This window comes from Dendropsophus ebraccatus, chromosome 4, assembly GCF_027789765.1.
Source record: "Dendropsophus ebraccatus isolate aDenEbr1 chromosome 4, aDenEbr1.pat, whole genome shotgun sequence".
Classification (NCBI taxonomy): domain Eukaryota; kingdom Metazoa; phylum Chordata; class Amphibia; order Anura; family Hylidae; genus Dendropsophus; species Dendropsophus ebraccatus.
In genome coordinates, this window is record NC_091457.1 from 100,248,359 (window position 1) to 100,275,920 (window position 27,562).

General features: G+C 45.1%; 2 protein-coding genes across 10 annotated transcripts in view; one reads left to right on the plus strand and one right to left on the minus strand.

The window, feature by feature from the left end:
* The window catches only part of LOC138788506 (pancreatic secretory granule membrane major glycoprotein GP2-like), a 40,395-nt gene that overhangs the window by 4,331 nt on the left and 8,502 nt on the right, over nt 1-27,562 (plus strand). For 4 of the 6 annotated variants that reach the window (XM_069966436.1, XM_069966437.1, XM_069966439.1 and 1 more), the window contains exon 2: nt 10,735-11,061. Coding sequence is in view for 1 of the 6 variants with exons in the window: in XM_069966435.1 (XP_069822536.1) it covers nt 26,499-26,501 (3 nt within the window). In the remaining 5 variants the exon portion in view is untranslated. Of the gene's footprint in view, nt 1-10,734; nt 11,062-26,417; nt 26,502-27,562 lie in introns of those variants that run through there. The other 2 variants (XM_069966438.1, XM_069966435.1) reach the window with 2 other exon arrangements.
* DRC7 (dynein regulatory complex subunit 7) lies at nt 10,644-26,375 on the minus strand. Of its 4 annotated transcripts, none has more exons than XM_069966429.1 (18): nt 26,273-26,375; nt 25,128-25,251; nt 24,864-25,035; nt 23,187-23,312; nt 22,253-22,447; nt 20,479-20,637; nt 19,967-20,185; nt 19,318-19,443; nt 19,152-19,212; nt 15,600-15,728; nt 15,399-15,527; nt 15,089-15,315; nt 13,869-14,084; nt 12,417-12,527; nt 11,762-11,872; nt 11,482-11,676; nt 11,003-11,142; nt 10,644-10,879 (listed from the first exon to the last, which is right to left on the minus strand). In XM_069966429.1, the coding sequence occupies exons 2-18, from the start codon at nt 25,244-25,246 to the stop codon at nt 10,789-10,791; spliced, it is 2,526 nt and encodes an 841-aa protein (XP_069822530.1). In that variant the 5' UTR covers nt 25,247-25,251; nt 26,273-26,375; the 3' UTR covers nt 10,644-10,788. The 4 variants fall into 4 exon arrangements, with proteins under 4 accessions (XP_069822530.1, XP_069822531.1, XP_069822532.1 ...); XM_069966430.1 differs by lacking the exon at nt 26,273-26,375 and adding an exon at nt 26,107-26,239; XM_069966431.1 differs by lacking the exon at nt 19,967-20,185.

Below are 27,562 nucleotides of genomic sequence, written 5' to 3' on the forward strand. Positions count from 1 at the left end.
GCTTTTTATGATGTCCTGTAGGAAACCATCAATGTAAGTGGCCACTGGTTGAAATATGGACCCTATTTGTGAGACTATGGGTGAGACTATTCTCTAACCAACAATAATCCTAGGGTTCCAATTCTATATTTGGCCCCTAAGATACATAAATGTTTAAAGTCACCACCAGGCAGACCCATAGTCTCACAAATAGGGTCCATATTTCAACCAGTGGCCACTTACATTGATGGTTTCCTACAGGACATCATAAAAAGCTTTCCCAGGTGTTTGAAAGACACAAAAGACTTCTTAAGCAAAATAAAAAAAGAAACAGTGGAAGATGTCACGTTTGTGTGTACGTTGGATGTACAAAGTTTGTACACCAACGTACCACATAACGAGGGCATGGCAGCCATTAGAGAACTTATGCAAAATAATGAAAAAATGACAAACGCAGACATAAATTTCTTAATGGGACTTCTGGAGATAGTGCTGTCTAGAAACTATTTCCGGTTTGACCAGGAATTTTTTCTACAAAAGTATGGAGTTTCCATGGGGTCAGCGGTGGCACCTAGTGTCGCCAATATCTTCATGGAAACTTTTGAAAACAACTATGTGATAGAGAAAACAGGGGGGAACACGCCGTTCACATGGTACAGATATGTGGACGACGTGTTCCTCCTATGGAGAGATAGTGAACAATCACTGATGGATTTTGTGTCTTATCTGAACTCGTGTCACCCCACAATAAAATTTACGTTAGAGTATGACAGAAGCACTATAAACTACCTTGATGTACAGGTGGTGAAAAATGGAGACAAATTTGATACAACATTATATGTCAAGTCTACTGATAAAAATAATTTATTACATCGCACGAGTCATCATCCACCACAAGTATTTGACAGCATCGTAAAAAGTCAGATGCAGAGAATAGAGAGGATAGTCAGCACTGACATAGAGAAAACAGAGTGTCAAAACAACATGAAGAAGAAATTTGAACAGAGAGGGTACAAATACAAACAAATAAATCGTGCTATAACAAAAAACAAAAGAACAAATTCACAAACATCTAACCAACAGAGACAAATTTTTGTGACAACATATGATCACCATATACCAGTCATACGTAGAGCCATTAAAAAATTCTGGCCAATAATGCAAAAAGAGCCAAAATTTGGAAAACTGTTTCAAAATGTCCCTATGCTAGCCTTGAAAAAAGGCAAAACCATAGCAAGTAGTGTCATAAAGGGCGATATCAGAAAGAGAAAACCCAACAAACAAACTTTCCTAAGATCACAAAGAAAAGGAACATATGGATGTTTACAATGCCAGAATTGCACATCCATCATAAAAGGGGAATACATCCAACATCCCACACAAGGTTACAAGATCCCCATAAGAGGGTTCTTCACATGTAATACACAAAGAGCTATATACATGTTGAAATGCCCGTGTGGCAAAACATATGTTGGGCAAACAATGAGACAAGTGAGAGTGAGGATAAATGAACACAAATCCATGATCAGAAAACATTTAAAACAGGAAGACACAACAGAATCGAAGTATGGAGAGACGAGTGTAGCCAAACACTTTAAACAGGTAGGGCATCATGTGTATGAGCTAAAATGGTGCATATTAGAGGAAATACAAACAACAGGGTCAGAAACAAGAGACAAACAGCTGTTATTACAACGGGAGACATACTGGATAAGAAAGCTAGAGAGCGTTGAACCATCCGGTCTTAATGAAGTGTGCAGCTTCAAGGCGTACCTATAGATACATTTACCCCCAAGTAAACGACGTCTTATACTACTTTATAATGAGTTCATCTCACTTTATAATTAGTTCATCATGCTAATGTGGATTTATTATGTGCCATGCAAAAGTTGTTATACTTGTATAATCATAAGTTTATATGAATTTATATGCTACAGGTCACATGTGATCTCAGACGTCGGTACTTAGCTGAGCAGGTACCACTCACCTGTGCGCATGAGTAAGGAAGCCACGCCTTCCGAAACGTCGCGCGGCAGGGAGAGGACGCCTAGCCTCCAGCGAGCTCCAGTGTTCTGATCACACGCAGCCAAATCTTGCAAGTAAGCAAAATAAATCCAAGTCGAAGTGAAGACTACCAAACGTGAGTTGTTGCTTTTCTAATACTATATACTCACATGAATATGGACATAGGTCAAGTCAGTACAGGATACACTATATATGAAGTTTAGCATTGTCCTGCATTAGGAGGAACCCAGGGCCAACCACACCAGCATATGGTCTCACAAGGGGTCTGAGTATCTCATCTCGGTACCTAATGGCAGTCAGGCTACCTCTGGCTAACATAGGGAGGGCTGTGCAAAGAAATGCCACCCCACACAATTACTGACTCACTGACGGCCGCACGTTGCCTCTAACCACCCCAGGTTGCATGTAATCACAACAGATTACCCGTAACCACCCCAGGTTGCCCGTAATCACCCCAGATTACACTTAAGCACCGCACGTTGCCCGTAACCACCGCACATTGCCCGTAACCACCGCACGTTGCCCGTAATCACGCCAGATTGCACGTAACCACCGCACGTTGCCCCTAACCGCCCCAGGTTGCCTGTAATCACACCAGATTACCCGTAACCACTGCACGTTGCCCCTAATCGCCCCAGGTTGCCCGTAATCACGCCAGATTACACGTAACCACCGCACGTTGCCACTGACGGGCGCACGTTGCCACTGACAGCCGCACGTTGCCACTGACCGCCGCACGTTGCCTCTAACCACCGCACACTGCCTCTAACCACCCCAAATTGCCAAAGACCCCCTCCAGATTGCCGTAACCAACCCAAATTACATATAAGCACTTCAGTTTATCCGTAACCAACCCAGATAGTCCGTAACCACCCCACGTTGGCCGTAACCACAGCAGGTTACCTGTAACCACCCCAGATTGTCTGTAACCACCACAGATTACCCGTAACCACCTCCAGATTACCCGTAACCACCCCATATTACCTGTAATCTAATTTTTTTATTGTATTTTAGTAACTGCGCTATTCTAATAACTGTTTCTAGCTGCGGTTTTGCTCCAGCAAATTGGCGCTCCTTCCCTTCTGAGCCCTGCTGTGTGCCCATACAGTGGTTTATGCCCACATATGGGGTACCGTTCTACTCAGGAGAACCTGCGTTACAGATTTTGGGGTGCATTTTCTTTCCTGTTCCTCGTGAAATTTAGAAATTTCCAACTAAAGGAACATATTACTGGAAAAATTCGAGTTTTTCATTTTTACTGTCTACTTTTGAATACTTTCCTCTAATACCTGTGGGGTCAAAATGGTCACCACACCCCAAGATGAATTCTTTGAGGGGTGTACTTTCCAAAATGGGATGACATGGTGGGATTTTACTCCGCTGGCACTACAGGGGCACTAAAAAATGCACGTGGCGCTCAGAAACTTCTTCAGCAAAATCTGCACTGAAAATGCTAATTGGCGCTCCCTTCCTTCTGATCCCTGCTGTGTGCCCATAGAGTGGTTTATGCCCACATAGGGGGTACCGTTCTACTCACGAGAACCTGCGTTATAAATTTTTGGGTACATTTTCTCTCCTGTTCCTCGTGAAATTGAGAAATTTCAAAGTAAACAAACATATTATTGGAAAAATTTGAGTTTTTCTTTTTTACTCTCTACTTTTAAATACTTTCCTCTAATACCTGTGGGGTCAAAATGGTCACCACACCCCAAGATGAATTCTTTGAGGGGTGTACTTTCCTAAATGGGGTGACTTTTGGGGGGGTTCTATTCTGCTGACACTACAGGGGCGCTGCAAACGCACCTGGCGCTCAGAAACTTCTTCAGAAAAATCTGCACTGAAAATGCTAATTGGCGCTCCTTTCCTTCTGAGCGCCCATACAGTGGTTTATGCCCACATATGGGGTACCGTTGTACTCAGGAGAACCTGCGTTACAGATTTTGGCATGCAGCTTCTCCCCTGTTCCTAGTGAAATTGAGAAATTTCAAACTAAACGAACATATTATTGGAAAAATTCTAGTTTTTCAATTTTACTGTCTTATTTTGAATACTTTCCTCTAATACCTGTGGGGTCAAAATGGTCACCACACCCAAAGATGAATTCCTTGAGGGGTGTACTTTCAAACTGCAAACGCTCCTGGCGCTCAGAAACTTCTTCAGAAAAATCTGCATTGAAAAAGCTAATTGGCGCTCCTTCCCTTCTGAGCCCGGCTGTGTGGCGATACAGTCGTTTACGCTCACATATGGGGTACCGTTGTATTCTGGAGAACCTGCATTACAAATTTTGGGGTACTTTTTTTCTCTTGTTCCTTGTGAAATTGAGAAATTTCAAACTAAACAAACATATTATTGGAAAAATTTGTGTTTTTCATTTTTACTGTCTAATTCTGAATACTTTCCTCTAATACCTGTGGGGTCAAAGTGCTCATCCTACCCAAAGATGAATTCCTTGAGGGGTGTACTCTCCAAAATGGGGTGACTTTTGGGGGGTTTCTCGTCTGCGGACACTACAGGGGCTCTGCAAACGCACCTGGCGCTCAGAAACTTCTTCAGCAAAATCTGCATTAAAAAAGCTAATTGGCGCTCCTTCCCTTCTGAGACCGGCTGTGTGCCCATACAGTGGTTTACGCCCACATCTGGGGTACCGTTGTATTCAGGAGAACCTGCGTTACAAATTTTGGCATGCTTTTTTTCTCATGTTCCTTTTGAAAATGAGAAACTTTAATCTAAACGTTTATATTATTTGAAAATTAAAATTTTCGATTTTTTTTTTTACGGCCTAATTGTGAATACTTTCCTCCAGCCCCTTTAGGGTTAAAATGCTCATTATACCCCTAGATTAATTCTTTAAGGTGTCTAGTTTCCAAAATGGGGTCACTTATGGGGGTTTCCAGTATACAAGCCTTCTAAATCCATTTAAAAAAAAGAACTGGTCCCTAAAAAAAATCAGTTTTGGAAATTTTCACAAAATGTGATAATTTGCTAATAAATTTCTAAGCCCCATAACACCCTAAAAAAGTAAAATATGTTTCCAAAATTATGCCAGAATAAAGAGGACATATTGATAATGTGATTTAGCAACTAATTTATGTGCTATGACTTGCTTTTTTAGAAGCAGAGAATTTCAGAAGTTCATAAAATGCAAAATTTTCAAATTTTTCATGATATTTTGATGTTTTTCACAAAAAATACACAAAGTAGTGACCAAATTTTGCTACTAATATAAAGTGCCATATGTGACGAAAAAACAATCTCAGAATCGCTAGCATACGTTACAGCATCACTGAGCTATGAGCGCATAAAGTGAGACAGGTCAGATTTTGAAAAATGAGCCTGGTCATTAAGGCCAAAACAGGCTTTAGAGGCAAGGGGTTAAAGCACCACCAACATTCAAAAGTGACAAAAATTTCAGCCAGAAAGCATAGGTACTGAGAAGGGGTCTGTGGTCCCCACCTGTAGAACCATTCCTTTATTGAATATGTCCTGCTAATTGGCAATAATTTACACCTGTATTTTAATTCCACTTGCACAGCAGCATGTGAAATTGATTGTCAATCTGTGTTGCTTCCTAAGTGGACAGTTTAATTCTGCGTTTACACGTAACGATTATCGTGCGACTTTGCGAGCTACCGATCAAATTCGAACGATAATCGTATGTGGAAACGCAGCTAACGATCAAACCACGAACGAGAAATCGTTCATTTTGATCTTTCAACATGTTATCAAATCGTCGTTCGCAAAAAATTCGCCGATCGTTCCGTGTAAACAGTTGTCGCGCGATAGTCCGGCCGCCATCAGCCCCGCCCCGCTCGCAGCCCGGCCCCCGCTCATTCGCAGCCCCTCCGCCGGCTCGATCGCCACCCCCGCCGCTCCGATCGACCCCCCCCCGCCTCGCCGCCGCCGCTCCGATCGCCACGACCATACGTTACCTGCTCCGCTTGGCAGGTCTTCGACATCCCCGACTCCGCTCTTCAGTGCACTGATTGGCTGAAGAGGTGATCCGGGAATTTCAAACGGCTCCTCTTCAGCCAATCAGTGCTCCTCTTCAGCACTGATTGGCTGAAGAGGAGCCGTTTGAAATTCTTGGCTCCCCTCTTCAGCCAATCAAAGCACGGCAGCACTGATTGGCTGAAGAGGAGCCGTTTGAAATTCCCGGCTTGCCTCTTCAGCCAATCAGTGCACTGAAGAGCGGAGTCGGGGATGTCGAAGACCTGCTACGCGGAGCAGGTAACGTATGGTCGCGGCGGGGCGATCGGAGCGGCAGTGGCTGCGGGGGGGGGGGGGGGGGGAGCGATCGGAGCGGCGGCGTTACCATCGGAGCGGTGGGGGGGTGGGGGGTGGCGATCGGGGCGGCGCAGGGGGCTGCGGTTGACCAGGGGACCGGGCTGCGAGCGGGGGGCCGGGCTGCGGGCGCGCGATCGCAAAATTATTTTCCGTACGATATACTGTACCGTCTAAACGCTGATCGTTTTGAAAAAAAAAATCGTTACTCCGACATCGTTAATTGTACGATCGGCCCAATTATCGTTTCGTGTAAACGCAGCACTATGCTGCGTTTACACGGAACGATTATTGTTCGAATTTTCGCAATAACGATCACATTTGATCGATAATCGTTCCGTGTAAACACAGCAAACGATCAAGCGATGAGCGAAAAATCTTTTATTTTGTTCTTTCAACATGTTCTCAAATCGTTGTTCATTGTTCGCTAAAAACTCGCAGATCGCTTCGTGTAAACAGTCTTTCAAAGATTCACCCTATGTAAAAGATGGGCTTAAGCGATCTTAAAAATGATCGCATTAACGATCTTTCTTACGAATTTTCTTACGATTTTTCTAACGATTTATTTGTCTTAACGCTGATCGTTATAAAAACCAAATCGTTGCTTCAAAATCGTTAAACGATCGATTGGGCGAATTATCGCTCCGTGTAAACCCAGCATTATTCCACGGAAGTTTGATTTACCTGTAGTTGTATTATATAGTGTTGTTTAAGTGTTCCTTTATTTTTTGAGCAGTGTATTTTTTGAGAGCAGTGATGTTATAGCTGTATATTATATTTCTGCAGAGCAGTGATGTTATAGCTGTATATTATATTTCTGCAGAGCAGTGATGTTATAGCTGTATATTATATTTTTGGAGAGCAGTAATGTTATTGGGTTTGGAGGGGGTGTACCCCTCAGTCCTCCGCCCCAGACACAAAGGGATCCGTGAAGTGATGACATTTAAAGGGGTACTCCAGCGGGGGGACTATTTTGGGATCTGGCCGGGGAGGAGGGGGCTGAGAGAAAAGATGTCCACTCACCTCCCCGGATCCAGCGGCGGGTCCCGTATCGCGGCGCTCCGGTCCCTGGTTCCCGGCCGCTTCCTGGTGTCTGACGCGGGCTTGAGACGTGACGTCTCAAGTCCGCTTAGCCAGTCAGTGACAGAGGCGGGATCTGAGCGGACTTGAAACGGATCCCGCCTCTGTCACTGACTGGCTGAGCAGACAGGAAGCGGCCAGGAACCGGGGACCGGAGCACCGCGATACGGGACCCGCCGCTGGATCCGGTGAGGTGAGTGGACATCTTTTCTCTCAGCCCCCTCCTCCCCGGCCAGATCCCAAAATAGCCCCCCCCCCGTTGGAGTACCCCTTTAAGGGATCTAGGGGCAAAATAACATCACAGAGGTCACCACAAGGCAGAGCTCCCCAATACCTGACTGGAATGTCTCACTTCCTTGGCTTCCCTGTTCACCAGATTTATTGCCAACGATTTATAGTACCGTCTTTGACACCAGCTTCAGCAGCCTATAAGGGTCAAGGATCTACATGCCCAGCTGCAACAGCTATGGGCAAATGTGGTGCAGGATGCCATAAGAAACCTATATGCCTCCATACTCCACATAACATATCTAGGGAGTTGGGATTAGAGATGAGCGAATCTACAGTAGGAACAAAGTGAATGGCTTTGTTCAGTGGCGTAGCCACCGTGGTCGCGGGGGTCGCCGCCGCGACCGGGCCCGCCACAAGGGGGGCCCGCGGGGCCCCCCGATCAATCACTCTTGTGACCGCAAGCATTGTTTTGCTTGCGGTCACAAGAGTCTGGCTCCGTCTTTCCCCGGCTTCTGCGCGGCTGCCGGGGGTGTCGCGTCTTACCCCCGGCAGCGCGCGCATCCCAGAACTCCCTGCGCGCCTTGGGCCCTGACTTCCGGTGTCCGGCGCGCAGGGAGTTCTGGGATGCGCGCGCTGCCGGGGATAAGACGCGACACCCCCGGCAGCCGCGCAGCAGCCGGGGACAGACCGAAGGCGAAGGAGTGAGGATCAACGTGGGAGCGCGATGTCAGGTGAGTTAAGTTTTGTTTTTTTATCAGCCTGTACGGGTGGGGGGAAAGAGGGGGACATCTATGAGGGTGGGGGGAAAGGAGGGGGACATCTATGAGGGTGGGGGGAAAGGAGGGGGGCATCTATGAGGGTGGGGGGAAAGAGGGGGCCATCTATAAGGGAGGGGGGGGGGAAGGGGACCATCTATAAGGGAGGGGGGGGAAGGGGGCCATCTATAAGGGAGGGTGGGGGGGGAAGGGGACCATCTATAAGGGAGGGTGGGGGGGGAAGGGGACCATCTATAAGGGAGGGTGGGGGGAGAGGGGGCCATTCATAAGGGAGGGTGGGGGGAGAGGGGGCCATTCATAAGGGAGGGTGGGGGGAGAGGGGGCCATTCATAAGGGAGGGTGGGGGGAGAGGGGACCATCCATAAGGGAGGGTGAGGAGAGAGGGGCCATCTATAAGGGAGGGGGTAGAGGGGGCCATCTATAAGGGAGGGGGTAGAGGGGGCCATCTATAAGGGAGGGGGTAGAGGGGGCCATCTATTTGGGGGGGCAACATAGGGGGAGAGGGAATACACAGAGGGGGGCATATATTAGGAGGTCACATAGAGTCAGGGCTACCCACTAAATGAGGGTGTAAAGGGGACAGTACAGATGTGCAGTGTGTAGAGAGATGAGGATGGTGTCAGAGTGTGGAGCCTAATATGTCTGTCTGGCAGATTCTGTGGATTCGTGGCTCGGAGAAGTTCTCATAACGGCCCAGGACGGATGGAGAAGATGATGAAAAGGAAAGAACTCCGATCAGAAAAGACGTCTCCTGTGAGTCACCTGATATATCTGCACTGTAATGTATATGGTGTATAGAGCCTGTGTAGAGCTGGGGCCACCTCTATATGACTGGATGAGGTGATTTAGTATACTGGATTTGGTCAGTAATAATATGGTGGTGATGGTAGTGGTTGTGGTGTGGCGGTAATGTTTCCTCCCTATATACTGGTATTACTGGTAATATTGGTCTCAGTATACAGGATTTGGTCGGTAACAGTATGGCAGTAATAGGTAATATCTGTCTTGGTGTGTGTGTGTGTGTGTGTGTATATATATATATATATATATATATATATATATATATATATATATATAGTGGTACCTTGGTTTAAGAGTAACTTCGTTTAAGAGCGTTTTGGTTGAAGAGCTCACAGTTTTTCAAAATTGTGACTTGGTTTAAGAGCATTGCTTTGGTTTAAGAACTTCCTGTATTGGGTGGGAGCGCGAGTGGAGAAGGGGCATGGCCTGCATAGCGGGGTCTACAGCACTGTACTCTAAACACCTTCCAAATCATAGCAGATCCCCTTCAGGCTGGGGCTTACATCAGGGGACGGGACTGTGTGGGGGGGGTTAATCTCTCCATAGCTGTAACCCCTCTCTCCCCGGACAGAGAGTGCTGCATGTATGTGCCCACATCTGCCCTGCTCATTCCTTCATACTCCCTGCAGTCTCTGTCCACCCTTGTGTTTCCCATCCTCTTCATTACTGTACAGTACAGAATAATAAATATATTTGGGGTGTGGAACCAATTGTCTGCATTTACATGATTTCTTATAGGAAAATTTGCTTTGGTTTAAGAGTGGATTTGGATTACAAGCACGGTCCTGGAACGAATTATGCTCATAATCCAAGGCACCACTGTGTATATATATATATATATATATATATATATATATATATATATACACACACACACACAACAATAGCATCACTTGGTCGTGAAAGGAGGGGGGGGGGGGGCCCAAGTTGGCCTCTCGCACCAGGGCCCAGGAGACATTAGCTACGCCCCTGGCTTTGTTCCTATCTGCCTCCTGCTCATCAGGCTGCGGGGCTTTGAAGTCTGCTTTGCTCCCTGCTGCTTCTCCCCGGGTGCTTAGAAAAGATGGATCCAGTCCTGGGAAACTGGGAGAAGTTTCCCAGCACTGGATCCATCTTTTCCCAGCACCCGGGAAGAAGCGGCAGGGAATGGAGCAGACTTCAAAGCCCCGCAGCCTGATGAGCAGGAGGCAGATAGGAACAAAGCCATTCACTTCGTTCCTACTTTAGATTCGCTCATCTCTAGTTGTGATGTCATTGCTCAATAATACAACTTGTATATCTGGAGAGCAGTGATTTAACCTTATGTATGGAAAAATTAGTTTCAAAAGTAATGCCTTTTGTATAATATGACTTGGCTGAGGAGAGCGGTGATGTCAGCTCCTGTATTACATAACATATCTGGGGAGTGGTGATGTCATTCCTATATAATGTAAAGCACTGGATTGTATAGCAGTATATCAATTGTGCAACATTTATTCTATCGCTTGTAGTTTTAGTACATCACAGAGGCAGAAACATTTTGTAAGGAACATCCCATCTTCATCTCTTCTCTGTCTCACAGGTCACATGACTCCTGACTGGGGAATTGGAAAATGACAGTATTATCAGGTTCAGACTAAAGAGAAAGCAGCTGCTCACACAGACGAGGGTCCTTGCTGAGCCGATCTTCAAGGGCCAGGTACTTCTGAGGTGCCAACTCCTTGTGCCTGGAAAGGGACAGATATGAAGAGTCATCAGATTAAGATGATCGGAGATTTACCAAAGAGAAAGTAGGCAGAGAGCACATAACCCAAAGTAATGAGGGTGTTGTAATGACATCAAAGCAGCACCTGTTCAATCTGGTCTCTAGGATCTGGATGCGGAACATGGCCTCAGAGCAGTACTCTAGGTATGCCTCCTCATCCTCCTTGTTCATTGATGGCTGGTTCTGGTGATACCACTGCTGCTTCTTCTGCAGCTCTTGGGTCTCCTAATGTGGGGAAAATTATAGAGACATATGTAGTAGAGTTATGTACTGTGAGTGTGGTGTCCAACTCCTATATAAGCATGGATTAGAATTTATGTGTGGGGTAAACAAGCCACCCATGGATTCAGTCTGCAGGACACAAAAGTCTATGAGAATATCCAGGGTCATTACTGAGACAGTATAGGGGACAAAGGAGCCTATGGAAAAATCTGTACGGTCACGACCACACAACGTCCTTTTTTTGGCCATTTGACTACCGTTTTTTTTTTTTTTTAACGTTTGTCATTTTGGTGCCAGAATGCAGCTGTTATGGCTGTAATTTGTTGTGTGACCAATACTTACCTTCTCAAAGCGTGCCTGGATAAGATTGGCTTGCTGAATAAGCCTGTTTTTCAGGTCCTGCAGACAGTCCTCCTTCACCTGCTGAGCCTGTACCCTTGTCAGCTTCTCAGGGTCTCCCAGAAGTGCCAAGTATGGAGCCAAATAATCCAGTTCCAGTACAGCTCTTCGCTGCCTCTCCTCTTGTAGAGCACGCTCCTATGACAAAACAACGGCTTATCATCATATCCATCCATGATTTACCCTAAGGGCCAAACAGATACCTCTCATAGTGACCACTTACCTCTGAGGCACGCTGCTCCTTGCTTTTCTTATTTCTCTCAGTGTCATAGATAGAAATTGTTAGCTGTGGATCTGCCTCTTCCTGAGCCCGTCTAGAAAGGATCTCTAGCACCTGTGTGGACGGTCATACTCATCAGCATACCTCAGTTATCTGCCACTGTACACATCACATCTATCAGTATACCCCCAACATCCATCACATCCAGCAATTCCCCAAAATTCTATCAAAATGTATTGGAAGTGTATCCCTCTATCCATCACACTGTTTTACAACTACCAGTTTACTCCATCACCCCTTATGGTGCATTTACACAGACAGATTTATCTGACAGATCTTTGAAGCCCAAACCAGGAACAGACTATAAACAGGGAACAGGTCATAAAGGAAAGACTGGGATCTATCCTCTTTTCAAATCCATTCCTGGCTTTGGCTTCCAAAATCTGTCAGATAAATCTGTCTGTGTAAACGCAGCATTAGTGTATTCCATCATCAGTCATATCTGTCAGTATAACCACTGTCATCTCCATAAGTTTACCTCATCATCCAGCACTGTACCTGTGGCATGTGTCACATCTGTCAGTGTATCCTTATTAAAGCATCAGCTCATATCTCCTTTTATTATAATACACCTTAGCAGAACTGTATAGCTGTGTACCTCTGCCTCAGATTTCCGAACTGCCTCCTGAGCGCACTGCTCCCCCTGCTGGAGCTGAACAAGAGTCTCGTAAACGTAGAGCTGTTTGTTAAACTTCTCCAATGGTTCCACCTGGTGGACAACACACAACAAAGCTTGTAAGAAATATATATTTCTATATATATGTTTAAAGGGGTATTCCAAGAAAAATTAACTTGTCCCCTATCCACAGGATAGGGGACAAATAAGAGATCATGGGGGGAGTCTGACCTCCGAACCCCCAGCGATGTCTGTATCGGCCCCTGGGCACAGCAGCACTGATTGGCTGAGCGGGACCGTAGCCAGGAGCCTGACATGCAGCTGCATCGCTGAGCAGGTAATGTATGCTGTCGCCGACAGGCTGCGGGGGGTTAACGCACATACTCACAGCGGGATGTCAATCCTGCCCTGTACACTCTGGCAGACAAACTCCCAGCAGGATGGACATCCCGCTGCGAGTTTGTCAGCAGCCCGCCCCGTTAACCCCCCCCCCCGGTGCCAGAGCCCTGCTCTTCACCAGGTCCCCGCTCTGGCTTGCTTCGGGGCTCCCAGTGTCTTCATGTCCCGCTCAGCTAATTAGTGCACTGTGCCGGGGCAGCGCACTGATTGACCAAGCGGAACGTGCCGGGAATCCCCGAAGCAAGCCGGAGCGCGGACCAGGTGATGTATAGGCTCCGGCGGCGGGGGATTAGCGGGGCGGGCTGCTGACAAACTCGCAGTGGGATGTCCATCCTGCTGCAAGTTTGTCTGCCCATAGGGCGTACAGGGCACTGATCCGCAGCGAGAAATCCGCTGCGGATCCGTTACGTGTGAACGCACCCTAAATGTTACCCATTCACTTAAGTGCAAATAAATAACGTTATCATGTAATGTTGTAACTGGAGCTTATACTATACAGATGCACCCTCTGTAATGCCAGGAACAAGTGTGAAGAAGATGGATCAGGCACATTCAGTTCAAGGGCATCAAAGTGTCAGACTGATTTACTTTAAAAGTGTACCTGTCACATTTTTCCACCTGCAAATGCAGCCGCCAAAGGACAAACGGCTTGCAGTGGAAACATCAAGCATTGGCAAGTTCCATGCACAAGCCCTATTAAGAAGAATAGAGCTGATGCACAGAACTCATTAACACTTTGCATGTTTCCACAACAATTCAAGACCCCCTTAGCAGCAGGGGGAAGTTTGAATGGACCCACGGTTTACACCACCAATTAGGACCCACAGACTGGACTATGCTGAGCCCAGTGATTGGCTGCAGGGTGGCCCAGGACCTAATCAGGGTGCCCTGGGAGGAAGTGTCATACAAGTAAACAGAATCAAGGGGCAGGACTGGAGCGGCAATGCATCCTACAGAATGTTATCTCCCATTATACAACCTGTAGCTTCCCCTCCTGACATGTGCCAGACTTGATAAAGGATAGCTGCCAATCACCTGGTAGGAGATGCAAGTTTCAGGGCTTAGCACCACATGTGCCCCCTTCTCCCCTAGGTTGGCTGGCTTCAGGAATTCCCACGTGGATGTGGTGATGTGATCGTCTTGCCGTTGATAGCGTACATGGATGCGATCCTCAGTGATCAAAAAGATCCGCTCAGCCACATCCTCATTTGCTGACTTCTCAGGGTTTCTATGGAAACGTTCAGTGATTTTCTATCAGAAATATAGAAAATTTGAAGATTTACAATTATATCTGGAATTCAGAAAAAAATGGTGTATGAATTAAAGTAGTCCCTGAAGATGAATCTCTTGTGAATGATGACAGAATACATTGGAGCCCTTTGACACCTTATATCACGCATGTAATATTACAAAGTGCCTGTATGACATGTTTCATATTACATGACAAAAGCCTCTGTGTAACATCTACAAGATCAGAGGTATTGTCTATGTTACATTTGTGATATTACATGGGGGGTGTCTGTATTACATGTGACATTACATGGAGGGAAGGGAGAGTCTTTATAACATGTGTGATATTACACAGGGGGACTGTCTGTATTACATGTGTGTAATAGAGAACATTTTTTTCCCCCTTAAAGGAGAAGTCTGGCGAAAATTTTTATTACAGTATTGTATTGCCCCCCAAAAGTTATACAAATTACCACTATACACTTAGGGGAAATGCTTATAAAGTAAATTTTTCCCTGCACTTACTACTGCATCAAGGCTTCACTTCCTGGATAAAATGGTGATGTCACGACCCGACTCCCAGAGCTGTGCGAGCTGTGGCTGCTGGAGAGGATGGTGGCAAGGGGATGCTCAGTGTCCTTCCAGTGCCCTGTGTCCCTCTGTGTCCCCCTGCCACCATCCTCTCCAGCAGCCACAGCTCGCACAGCTCTGGGAGTCGGGTCGTGACGTCACCATTTTATTCAGGAAGTGAAGCCTTGATGCAGTAGTAAGTGCAGGGAAAAAAGCACTTTTTAAGCATTTCCCGTAATAAGTGTATAGTGGTAATTTGTATAACTTTTGGGGGGCAATACAATACTTTAATAACATTTTCGCTGGACTTCTCCTTTAAGCAATAGGGCCTAGACACGTATCTCTGCACCCTCTTAAGTTAAACCAATGACTGTGTGTATAAAAAGTATGGATGAACAAGAATAAATGCTGATCTCTGGTCACTTTTCTCATGAATGATGGATTAGGGTCAGTACCAGGATCGGTCGAGGGTTGACCTCAGTAGGTCCTCCAGCTATGGATACTTTCTTTGGCCTCTTCCCATAGAGAGTGTGCCGGTAAGAAAGGAAGTCCTCCCGACCCTGAAAGATCTCCACCATTTCCTTTGGTTGCTCCTCCCGTTTCTGTAATCCATCTAGGCGAGCCTCATGGTAAAATAGCATTGTGCGCTCTGTTTCTGGGGCCAGTGAGCGGAAGGTGTGAACTAGAAGATAGTGGGAAGGTTAGTAGCATCATTTCTTAGCAATGCTCTTCTTTTCTTCCCCCATCATAGAGTCAACATATTACCCTTTAGAGCATCCATGCGACCTGGAGAAAAGTATTCAGTGGTGACTCCAGACTGTCTCTTCTGCTGCCTCATGTCCAACTTGTCCTTTCGATTCTGAAACCAGTCCTGGACTTGCAACTCTTTGCAGCCTGGGAAGAGGAGTGGGGGTCTTAGCATTTGAATTTTAACCAAGTCTATCATGGAAACTTGTGGGAACTTACATTCTGTGTCCTGGTAGAGGGTGAGACGGGATATTTGACCATCCTTCTGTAAATAAGGGGCCCATTTCTCTAGCCTGGACTTTTTGTATTGTAGAAGCTTCTTCCCCTGAGGACATCGTGTTTCAAACTCTGAGGGATGATGCGTTAATAAAGACAAACATACAAATCCTTAAATTTCATGGTGACCAATGTGGGTCTTGACCAAGTCTGACCAATAACACTGATATAATCTGTGATGGCAATAACTGACATATGACTGGCAATAATAAATTGGAAAGGTAAATCAAGACTTCATCTCATCTCTTAACACCCATGAAGGTCTGGGCAGCTGTCCCATGTGTAAATGACAGTGTACCTACTGCTGTATATCCCCAATGTTGCACTTATTCTCCCCTCCCCCTTTAGCTCTTCAGCAGCAGCAGCAGCAGACCAATGCTTAGTATAACCCCTTCTTTGCTGTGATCCTGCTTCTATTTTTTTAGAGACTCTCATAGGCTGGGAGTAGACATAATATTTTTGTCAGTACTTTGGGGGAGATTTATCAAACTGGTGTAAAGTAGAATTGTCTTAGTTGCCCCTAGCAACCAATCAGATTCCACCTTTCATTCCTCACAGATTCTTTGAAAAATGAAAGGTGAAATCTGGTTGCTAGGGGCAACTAAGACAATTCTACTTTACACCAATTTGATAAATCTCCCCCTTTCAGTCAAAACCAAAAGTGGAATGTACACATAGAATAGTGGTGCGTTTACACAGACAGATTTATCTGACAGATCTTTGAAACCAAAACCAGGAACAGACTATAAACAGGGATCAGGTCATAAAGGGAAGACTGGGATCTATCCTCTTTACAAATCCATTCCTGGCTTTGGCTTCCAAAATCTGTCAGATAAATCTTTCTGTGTAAACGCACCCTAACAATGATGGAAAGAGTTGTACCTTCTACTGTGCTATAGACCCACTTATTTTTTAGCTAAAAATACTGACTGAAATGAGGAATAAAATACTACAAGTGAAGCCAGCCATAGACTGAGGATAATTTCCTCAAAAATAAGTACAGACACGAAATGGAATAGTTTTAAAATCCTATTTATATTAATTTCACTGTAAGCGGTGTATACCTTATTGGGATAAAAGGGTCAGGAACGGGAAAAAAACCAATGAGGATAAATAAAAGAGAGCAATAAACAAAAATAAAGCATTTAACCCTTTGAAGACCAGGCCCAAAATGACCCAGTGGACCGCACAAATTTTGATCTTAGTGTTTCCGTTTTTCCCTCCTCCCCTTCTAAGAGCTCCAGCACTTTCAGTTTTTTATCTACAAGGCCATGTAAGGGCTTATTTGTTACAGGAATAGTTGTACTGTGTAATGGCGTCATTCATTTTACCATAACATGTATGATGGAATTCCAAATATATTATTTATGAAGATATAAATTGGTGAAATCGCAAAAAAGAATGCAATATGGTAACGTTTGGGGGGTTCCCCCCCCCCCAATCGCCCGCGGCAAGCTCGGCCCCCGCGATCACCCGTGACAAGCTCCGCCCCTTGCAATCGCCCGCGTCCCCGCCAACTCAGCTCTGCTACATCGGCGTCCCCGCCAACTCAGCTCTGCTACACCGGCGTCCCCGCCAACTCAGCTCTGCTACACCGGCGTCCCCGCCAACTCAGCTCTGCTACACCGGCGTCCCCGCCAACTCAGCTCTGCTACACCGGCGTCCCCGCCAACTCAGCTCTGCTACATCGGCGTCACCGCCAACTCAGCTCTGCTACACGGTCACTTCCAACTCAGCTTTGCTACACCGACACAGCCAACTCAGCTCTGCTACACTGTCATCATCTCCTTCATTGTCTCAGTTCAGCTACTTCACCATCATCAGGCAGAAGCATTGCATGATGGGAAATGTAGTTTCCTATCTTGGATATAGACCATGTTTTAGAAAAAGTTGTAACTCAGGAACGGCAGCAGCTAGAAAGATGGGAGACGGCTCAAAATACTCAGGGGGACTTGGTGAGGAAGACCAGCTAGGTTTGGGAGCATTTCATTTTTTTAGCTCTTGGGGGGAATACCCCTTTAAGCTACTAAAACAGGAGAAAAAAAAATAAAAGGATAAAATATGTTTAAAGAATGCAGCAAAGGTGGGGACAGAGACTCGTTGTCAAAGACAGAAGAACTAACCCTAAAATGTTCTTCAGGATTACAAACAGAAGGTTAAGGCTGGGTTCACACACAGTATATTTCTTTTATGATTCCAAAGAGCTTTATTGAATTAACATTACACATCACACAGTATATTTCAGGCAGCATTTGGTCCTCATGGCAACCAAAACCAGGAGTGGATTAAAAAACACAGAAAGGCTATGTCCACATAATGTTGTAATTAATTGGATGGCCGTCATTTAATGGCAAATATTTGCTGTTATTTAAAACAAGGGCTGTTGTATTGAAATAATGGCCGTTATTTACTGTTATATGGCGGCCATCCACTCAATTTCAACATTGTGTGAACAGAGCCTTTCTGTGTTTTCAATCCACTCCTGGTTTTGGTTGCCATGAGGGCCTGACATGAGGACCAAATACTGCCTGAAATATACGGTGTTTAAACCCAGCCTAAGGGTAGCTTCACACGTACCGTATAGCTGCGTATTTAAAGCTGCGTATTTATCGCTGCATTTTTAGCGCTGCGTTTTTGGTGCGATTTTTACATGCGAGTTTTAATTTCCACATGAAAATCATGTAAAAATCAAAACTCGCATGTAAAAATCGCACCAAAAACGCAGCGTTAAATACGCAGCGATACGGTATGTGTGAAGGCACCCTAAGGCTAGATTCACAACCCGCCGCACTAATTGGCTGAGCGGGTCATGCAGACAAGCCCCCAAAGCAAGCCGGAGCGTGGAGCAGGTGCAGTATGCTCTAGTCTGCGGGGGGGGGGGGGGGGGGGGGTAATGGATCTGCAGCGGATTTAACTGAGATTTTGCAGCATGAAATCCGCTGCAGATACATTGTGTGTGAATCTAGCCTAAGTAAACACTGCGTAATTCCGCGGCGGAGAGCTCAGTGTGCTGCTTTGAGTGAATCAGAGGGCGCACGCTTGTCCACTGCCGCCGCTCTCCATTTAAAGAACTAACATGTTAGTTCTTTCAGCGGGGAGGAAGCAGAGAGCTCCGCCGTTGAATTGCGCCGTGTTTACTCCTAAGGCTGAATTTGTCAACCCTTTAAAAAGCAACGAAAGAGGATAAAGTGACGAATCTAGATACCATTTACTGTCATGTTCTAGGAGAAATATGTAATGTAACCAAGACCTAGACGTAGGGTCTATTTCACAGGACTGGCACATGGCAAATGCGGTGCACATATTCAAAAGGGGTAAAAAAAGGAATTCTGGCAACTATTGGCCTTCTTTAGTGAATAAACTAGGAACTAGCAAGTTTTCTACGAGATGCTGTACTGGAGTATCTCAATGAAAATAAACATATAACTCCATACCAACATGGGTTCATGGGGGATTAGTCTTGTCAAAGGAGGTAAGTTGTAGACTGGCACAAACCTTTTGGTGACACCACAATAGGCAGCGCCCAGGACACTGGCATATGTAGCATCACCTGGTCCTAGAGAAAAAAAAAAACAATGTGTCATAGCTACACAGATTTCATGACTCTCAGCCTTGTTAACTTCTAGTAATACTGATGACAGGTGATCCATCTAATCCTTACCTGGTCTCCATCCTCCTCCTCCTCATCTTCCTCCTCCTTCATGTCTGGGATGAGCAGCAAGGGCTTTGCGGTACTTAAAAGCATAAATTCCCAGCACACAGGATCCCCCAAGTCAAAAGTCACATCCTATCAAAAGAAAAAGGTAGGCCCATGGACCATATAATAGCCTTCTATGGTGTTCATCATCCAAATCCCCGTGTTTATCTGGCACACATCACCACCCCATGTCAATCCTTCCAATCTACAGACTACACTGCCCTTATGTCACTTCCCTCACACTACACTGCATGCTGCCTGCACTGCCTTCATCCTTCATGGTTCATATTATAGGAGTTGTCCAGGTTACAAAATGTAACTTAATATTTAGGTAACAGTAAACTAATAGAGATGTAGAAAAGCTACTCTAACTCGGGAAGCCCTATCCTGCTCTGCCTTACACTGACAACCCATTGATATGAATGGGCTCTGTGTAATAATTAATTTTCCTTGTGGTGGTACTGTGTGGAAATTAAAAACTCACTGCAGTTTAAACACAGGCTTGCTGTCAAAGGATTCACCAAAGTGGAAAGCAAAGTTAATTCCAAAAGATTTTGAAAATCTACACAGATCCATGATCAGATGATACAACCCCTAACTTCAGGCCTGGTACCTTGCAGCCATTGCGACAGTCTTGCATGTTGACCCAGTAATTTTCATGATTCCACAGACTCTCAATACCCAGAAAATGTGGGTCTTTTGTTTCATAAGAATTGCCTGTCAGGCTATCAATGAAGAAATTGTCTGGCACTTCTCTCTTCCCAGCCAGGACTAACACCCAGCAGTGGACTCTGCGACCGTACAGGGGATCTGGACCAGGCCTCTCTGCATCCTGTGGACACAGATCATGCTGTTAACTCATAGATGGTGAAGACTGTATTAGTAGGACATACTGCACCAGCATTACGTACTAGAAAAGATGATCAGTAGGGATCACACCACAACTCATCATCTGCCTGGGTGTCAGTGATGCCGCATCCCAGTGTATGATAAAAGACACCTGTGTGCTCATTACACACAACATACAAAGCCTTTATACAGTGCAGGGCATGGTCTGCATGCACACATGATTTGGAATTACATGGAGATACCTAATATACCAAGCACTCTTGCATGTAATCTTACCGCCAAGCGCTGCTCCTCCTCTTCCTGTTTTTTGAGGTGGGCAGCCTGGACTTTGGCCTCTTTCTTGATTTCTTGCTCAAGTTCAAATTTACTGACCAACTGTCTTGGAGGACGCACACTGTATTTCTTGTGAGTCTTTACAGATGATTCTCCAGGGCTCTGCATTACAGAATAATACAGGAATTATTGGGGAAAGGGGGGATGTATTAAAGAGGTATTCCACTCACGTATACTTTTGTTAGGTGATCGAAATGCAAAAGAAAGCAATTTTGCAAATGAAGTTTGGCCCCCTTCTCTCGCTGTCCTGTTGACAATGGTTGCCTAGGATCCCAATCACCTCTCAGCTATGAGAGAGGTAGCGGGACAGTAACGGGACTCGGTAGTCAGAAGCTGGTCTCTTTATAATTTTACTATGTCTCCCTCTGACATCCCACATATCTCCAGGGCTTGGGTTGTCCCTGGAGGCATGTGTATTGTCAGATGAAGACACAGGAGTGCCAAGCTCTTTCAGCTATGGACCTCTAAAGTCCTATTCTAGCTATGGGATGTTAATTTTGCTATAAAGGTATGTCAGTCATATGTACTGAATATGCAGTTTATTGGGAAAAGAAAACACACGTGCATGCACATTTTAAGCAAAATGTTATGTTTATTGCTCTCTTTACATTGTTTAATCTAAGGAATTTTAAAAAAATAAAAAGTCCTGTTCTCGCTCCCCCCACACAGAACCAGGGAGTGGTATGCGGCAGGGCCTGTCTAAAAAGGGGGAGATGGGACTCCTCCTTTAGGCTATCTTCACACTGCGTATCTTTCCGTCCGTAGTGCGAACCGCGAATATACGCACATAGTTTTGAGGTTGATGCGTTTGCTTGAAAGTATACATTATACGCCCGCACAATTCACACTACGTATGAGCTTACGGCCGGATCATATACGGCGCCGTGAAAAATGAACAAGACCATTGTTTGAGGAAGGAAATGTTGAAACTCACGGCCGTGGATTTTAGTGCGGTCCCGTACAAAGTACTTATTTCAGCCAAATTGAACTTGATTTTTCGATCCAAAAGGTTCTGTGTGGTTTACGGGGCTGGGCGAAGATTTCCAAGTAAATGACCTGCCTCAGATCGCTTCGAATCATAACTGTACTACAGGCGTATGTTCGCGGTTCGCACACATCCGGCCGCATGTCGATTTTTTCTCACGCCCGTAGTTTCAGCCGCACTTGTACGGCGGCGTACGAACTACGGACGGAATCATACGCAGTGTGATCATAGCCTCAAGGTTTTATGCAGGGTTTTTGGTCTAAATAGTAGCAATTTTTTTGCAAGGCTCAGTTACACAAAAATGTGTGACTTTTTAAATGCAATTACACCATGCTTATGGGTGGAGCATGGTTTAGAGAGGTGTGACCATGACAGTCTGCCAAATCATAATGGAAATCTACACCAGCTCTGGACGGTCATTCAGAGTTATTAGGGTCCGGTGTCTCTGCTAAAATAACAGGCAGCCTGGTCAGGGAATAAGGGGTGCAGGTTTTAGAAGTATTTACCTATATGGGAAAAGATTGGAAGGAAAACAACAAAACCCAGTCTCTGATATCTATATGGGTTGTACAGTTTTGTCATTGACGGGCATCAGCCAAGGAAGTCCTTGTTTCTATCCTAACTTGTGGAAGACAGATTTCTGCAAGATTCACTTCTCAGCTGTTTTACTTAGTGGGCGCCATCCACTGCACAGCAGAGACCAGGGTGGACACAAGTAGGACACTTTCTCACCTCTTGTGAGGTTTTCAGTAGTGGACAAGTTTCCCGCGTCTCATCCATAAGACACATTTCTCGAGTGGCATAGCCGGTGACACAGTAGGCATCGTATCCAGCACCCAGCAGCAAGGAACAAAGCAAGACAGAGAAATCAAAGCAATTCCCCTTCTGTTCCCGCAGAATCGAGTAGGAGGAAAAGAGGTGGTGTGGCTGTGAATGAGAATATGGGGGGTGAATGAGGGAAACAGGAAGACTAATAATTAATAATACATAAAGAAAACTGAATATGGGAAAGAAAACTATAGGGAAGAAATTTGAAGGCAAAATTGTTAGAGATATATGAAGAAAAGAGAAAGGATGGCTGAATGGTGGAGACGTATGAACAGCAGAGAAGCGGATGGATGGATTAATTAATTAATGATTGAGATATATTAGGAGAGGATGAATAGTAAAGTTGTGAGAAGAAAACTTAAAAGAATGGAGGAAACAAATAAACAGCATGAAGATAAATATATTGTGGAGAAGAGAAGTTAAATGAATGCTGGAGATATATGGAGAATGATGATGTAAGAAGAGAACATGAATGAATAGTGGAGACAAATGAAAAGATGCGATTAATGGATTGTTGAGACTTATGAAGAGCAGAAAAGATGAATGCATGGTGGGGATATATGAGAAGATGGATGAATTGTGAAGTTATAGGAAGAGAAGATGAGCAAATGTGGAGATATATGACGATAGGGTAAATGAATCATGGGATATAGGAAAAATAGATAAATGAGTGGTGTCTATAAACGACAAGAAGATGGTGGAGGTAAAAGAAGAGTAGGTGAATGAATGGTGGAGGTAAGGGAAGAGTAAAAAAGATAAGTTATATGAAGAGCAGAAAAGATAAATGCTGATATATGAACAGTTATGGGTAAGGAACTTAGGAAAGGCTGCTTCTAACCGGTTCCATCGCTGGGTTCAGTGGTTCCATTGTTAAAAATTCTGACACAAAATTTGCACATTCGGCCCAGTTGTAGAGATCTGGGTATGGAAGAAGCGTCGGTCGCAGCGTGGTGCACACAAACTTCTGTAAATGCAGAAAAAGATTGAGATGGTGAGCAGAGTGCATGCACAAATCCATATAACACACCAGGAGACAGTCTCTGCTCGTCCCCCATCTTAGGGCCCTATTCCACGGGACGATTATCGTTTGGATAATCGTTAACGATTAACGATCTCAAACGACCGCTATTGCGAAAGACCTGAAAACGTTCACTCATTTCCATGGAACGATAATCGTTACTTATGATCGTAATTGCGATCGTTTCTCTTCGCTATTTATTCGCTATTGCGTTCGTATCTATTGAGAACGACCGAACGACGTCTTATTCAATGCGAACTATTTGGGAACGAGCAACGATAAAAATAGGTCCAGGTCTTATTAAACGATCAACGATTTCTCGTTCGGTCGTTAATCGTTAACTGCATTTCAACCGAACGATTATCGTTCAGATTCGAACGATTTAACGATAATCTGAACGATAATCGTCCCGTGGAATAGGGCCCTTACACACACACACACCAGGAGACAGTCTCTGCTCGTCCGACAGTCTCTGCTCGTCCCCCATCTTACACACACACCAGGAGACAGTCTCTGCTCGTCCGACAGTCTCTGCTCGTCCCCCATCTTACACACACACCAGAAGACGTTTCTGTTAATGCTCCATCAGACACACACCTCAATACAGTCACCGCACATCCTCCATTGTACACACCCTACAATACAGTCACCGCACATCCTTCATCTTCCATGACACACTCACTAGGTGTCTTCCATTCTAAAAAAAATGCAAAATAGTCCACAGCACTCCAGATAGTTCGTGCAAAAAAACTGTGATTTTATTCCGTCAAAAACGATAATTCAAACATGTGAATATAAGCGGCATGTGCAGACGAAACCTTTCGACGATCTCACGCCATTTTTTTTTTTCATGCTTGAAAAAGATGGCGTGAGGTCATCGAAACATCGCGTCTGCACATGCCGCTTATATTCACATGTTTGAATTATCAATTTTGACAGAATAAAATCTCAGGTTTTTTTGCACAAACTATCTGGAGTGCTGCGGACTATTTTGCATTGGATTTATCAGCCCTTGGTCAGGGCAATGTGCTGGCACCAACTTACCACAATTTTGTATAGTGCTGCTTTAGTATTTATTTTGGTTCTATTCTAAAAAAGGATAGTTAACAGACATCCTCCATCTTCCACACCCCAGGAGTCGCTCACCTTATGTCTAGTGTTGAGCTGATCTGTCAAATTGTTCGAATTTGGCAGCTGGAACACTCTGCATTTGATTACCCGTAGCTGCGGAAACTGCATGCCGCCCTAGGGCTGCCAGGAAAACATCGACATTACCATAGGTTGTATCCATGTTTTCCTGGCAGCCCTAGGGCAGCATGCAGTTTCCGCAGCTAAGGGTAATCAAATGCTGAGTGTTCCAGCTGCCAAACTCGAACACTTTGACAGATCAGCTCAACACTACTTATGTCTTCCATCTTGCACATGCCATTAAGCAGTCACTGCAATATCCTTTATACACAAGTGAATCAATGCATGTCCCATCTTATACACGCTTACCTCCACCCCACACTCATTTAATGGGGACCTGAAGAGCGGCTTCCTGTCAGGGTAGAGGTGTGTGTACTGACGGCAGAAGTTCTCGGCCAGGTTCAGCAGCGTCTGCTCCTTAGGTGAATTCTCTGTGTAGGATAATGGGAATCTTGTGACATCTGCGACTCCTTCCTCTTCTCTGGGAAACAAAGAGAAGATTTCAGTAAATAGCAGAAGGTGCAGTTGATGCCATGTCCTGTCACCTGCACTGCATCACTGGACATTGCTCACCTGAAGGCGTCCGTCACTTCAATGAGCTCTATGTGCTCCTGTATATGGTGCAGCTCCTGGTCATCCAGGATGTCTACCTCCTCAATTCCACGCTCATCCACCTCCTCTAAAGCCTCCATGACACCTGGTAAGGAACAAAACAAATGTAGGAACAGCACCATATTGACAACTGATGGATACACCTGACATAAAATGTCAATGTTTAATCAATAGGCCAGGTGATTTTAAGAAACTTTGTAATTAGGTTTATTAGGCAAATATGCCATTATTTGCATTCAAAAAGACTTTCCCAGGTCCCCCCCTCCTCTTTCTCATCCACTGCTCATTATTAGGAAATCTCGAATCTTTTACATCAGTCGGGCCCTGTGTAACCTATAGAGGGGGGGGGGGAGGGAGATTAGTTGGCAGCAGAGAGCAGAGAACAAATGATTACACAGCGGGATCTGTGTGAAAGCGGTATTTAGAGGTCAGCGTTGACTGTCAGAGGAGATAGCCGGTGATGTAGCAGTAAATTAACTCTTTGTTGTCCTGTTTTGGTGCCTCATCTCCCTCCACCCCTCCCCTCTCCATAGACAATCATAAAGACAGGGGGGAGCTTCAATCTGCTTTTTCATGATAAAAATGCATTTTTCGGCTAATAACCCCAATTACAAAGTTTCTTAAAATTGCCTGTACTGTTCATTTCTGCAAAAGAAATTTAAACGACAGTGACTTGTTAAACCCTCTCTCATCCCCCTTTTCACTTCACTAGTAGCTGCGACTGCAGTAACCGGATACTACACAGGGCACAGTGCCCACTGCCTCCAGCTCTGTTCTCACTGTAGTGTGGGCACCGAACAGCTGGCAGAGGGGCTGGACAACCACTTTAAGTTGGATGGACTTGATCAAGTATACATGAAGAAAATGTCCAGCCTCAGGCTTAGGAAAGACTATGTAAAAAGTAGAAACCCTTGCTGTTGTGTACTGCTGTTGTCTTCACCTGGTACAGAACAGACATGCCATGATGGTCACAGTGCAGGCAATGCTGATGGTTATGATGATAACAGTGTGGAGGGCATGGGGCTCCGGATAATATGATGATAGGGAGATAGTGTGGAAGCCAAAATCACTCTTATTATTACCCTGATGCTTATGATAAGTCTTACCTGCACGTTTCTTCTGCGCGTCCGGTTGCTCGGCAACAGAACCGGAAGCAGAGCGCAGAGGCTACAGGGAAATGTAGTCCCGCTCTTCGCGGACTAAGCTGCGTTACCTGGAACGCGGTGGCTGATGGGAGAAGAGAACAGGAAACAAACCTGATGATTGACATCTGCTACTTTATAAGGGGGAGGAGAGGGGAGAGAATGGGGTCGGTTGGAGCGTGGCGTTCACATGGTGATTTATAGCGTTATTTCACGGGGATTCGTGCATATATATATATATATATATATATATATATATATATATATATATATATATATATATATACACATACATATATATATACACATACATACATATACACACATACTCCCTCTTCAGATACACCTCTACACATTATACATCGCATTCCCCTCTGTGTGCTCCCTATATGTTATATACATCGCATTCCCCTCTGTGTGCTCCCTATGTTATATACATCGCATCCCCCTCTGTGTGCTCCCTATATGTTATATACATCGCATTCCCCCTCTGTGTGCTCCCTATATGTTATATACATCGCATTCCCCCTCTGTGTGCTCCCTATATGTTATATACATCGCATTCCCCCTCTGTGTGCTCCCTATATGTTATATACATCGCATTCCCCCTCTGTGTGCTCCCTATATGTTATATACATCGCATCCCCCTCTGTGTGCTCCCTATATGTTATATACATCGCATTCCCCTCTGTGTGCTCCCTATATGTTATATACATCGCATTCCCCTCTGTGTGCTCCCTATGTTATATACATCGCATCCCCCTCTGTGTGCTCCCTATATGTTATATACATCGCATCCCCCTCTGTGTGCTCCCTATATGTTATATACATCGCATTCCCCTCTGTGTGCTCCCTATATGTTATATACATCGCATTCCCCTCTGTGTGCTCCCTATGTTATATACATCGCATTCCCCTCTGTGTGCTCCCTATGTTATATACATCACATCCCCCTCTGTGTGCTCCCTATATGTTATATACATCGCATTCCCCTCTGTGTGCTCCCTATGTTATATACATCGCATTCCCCTCTGTGTGCTCCCTATGTTATATACATCACATCCCCCTCTGTGTGCTCCCTATATGTTATATACATCACATCCCCCTCTGTGTGCTCCCTATATGTTATATACATCACATCCCCCTCTGTGTGCTCTTATATACATCGCATTCCCCTCTGTGTGCTCCCTATATGTTATATACATCGCATTCCCCTCTGTGTGCTCTTATATACATCGCATCCCCCTCTGTGTG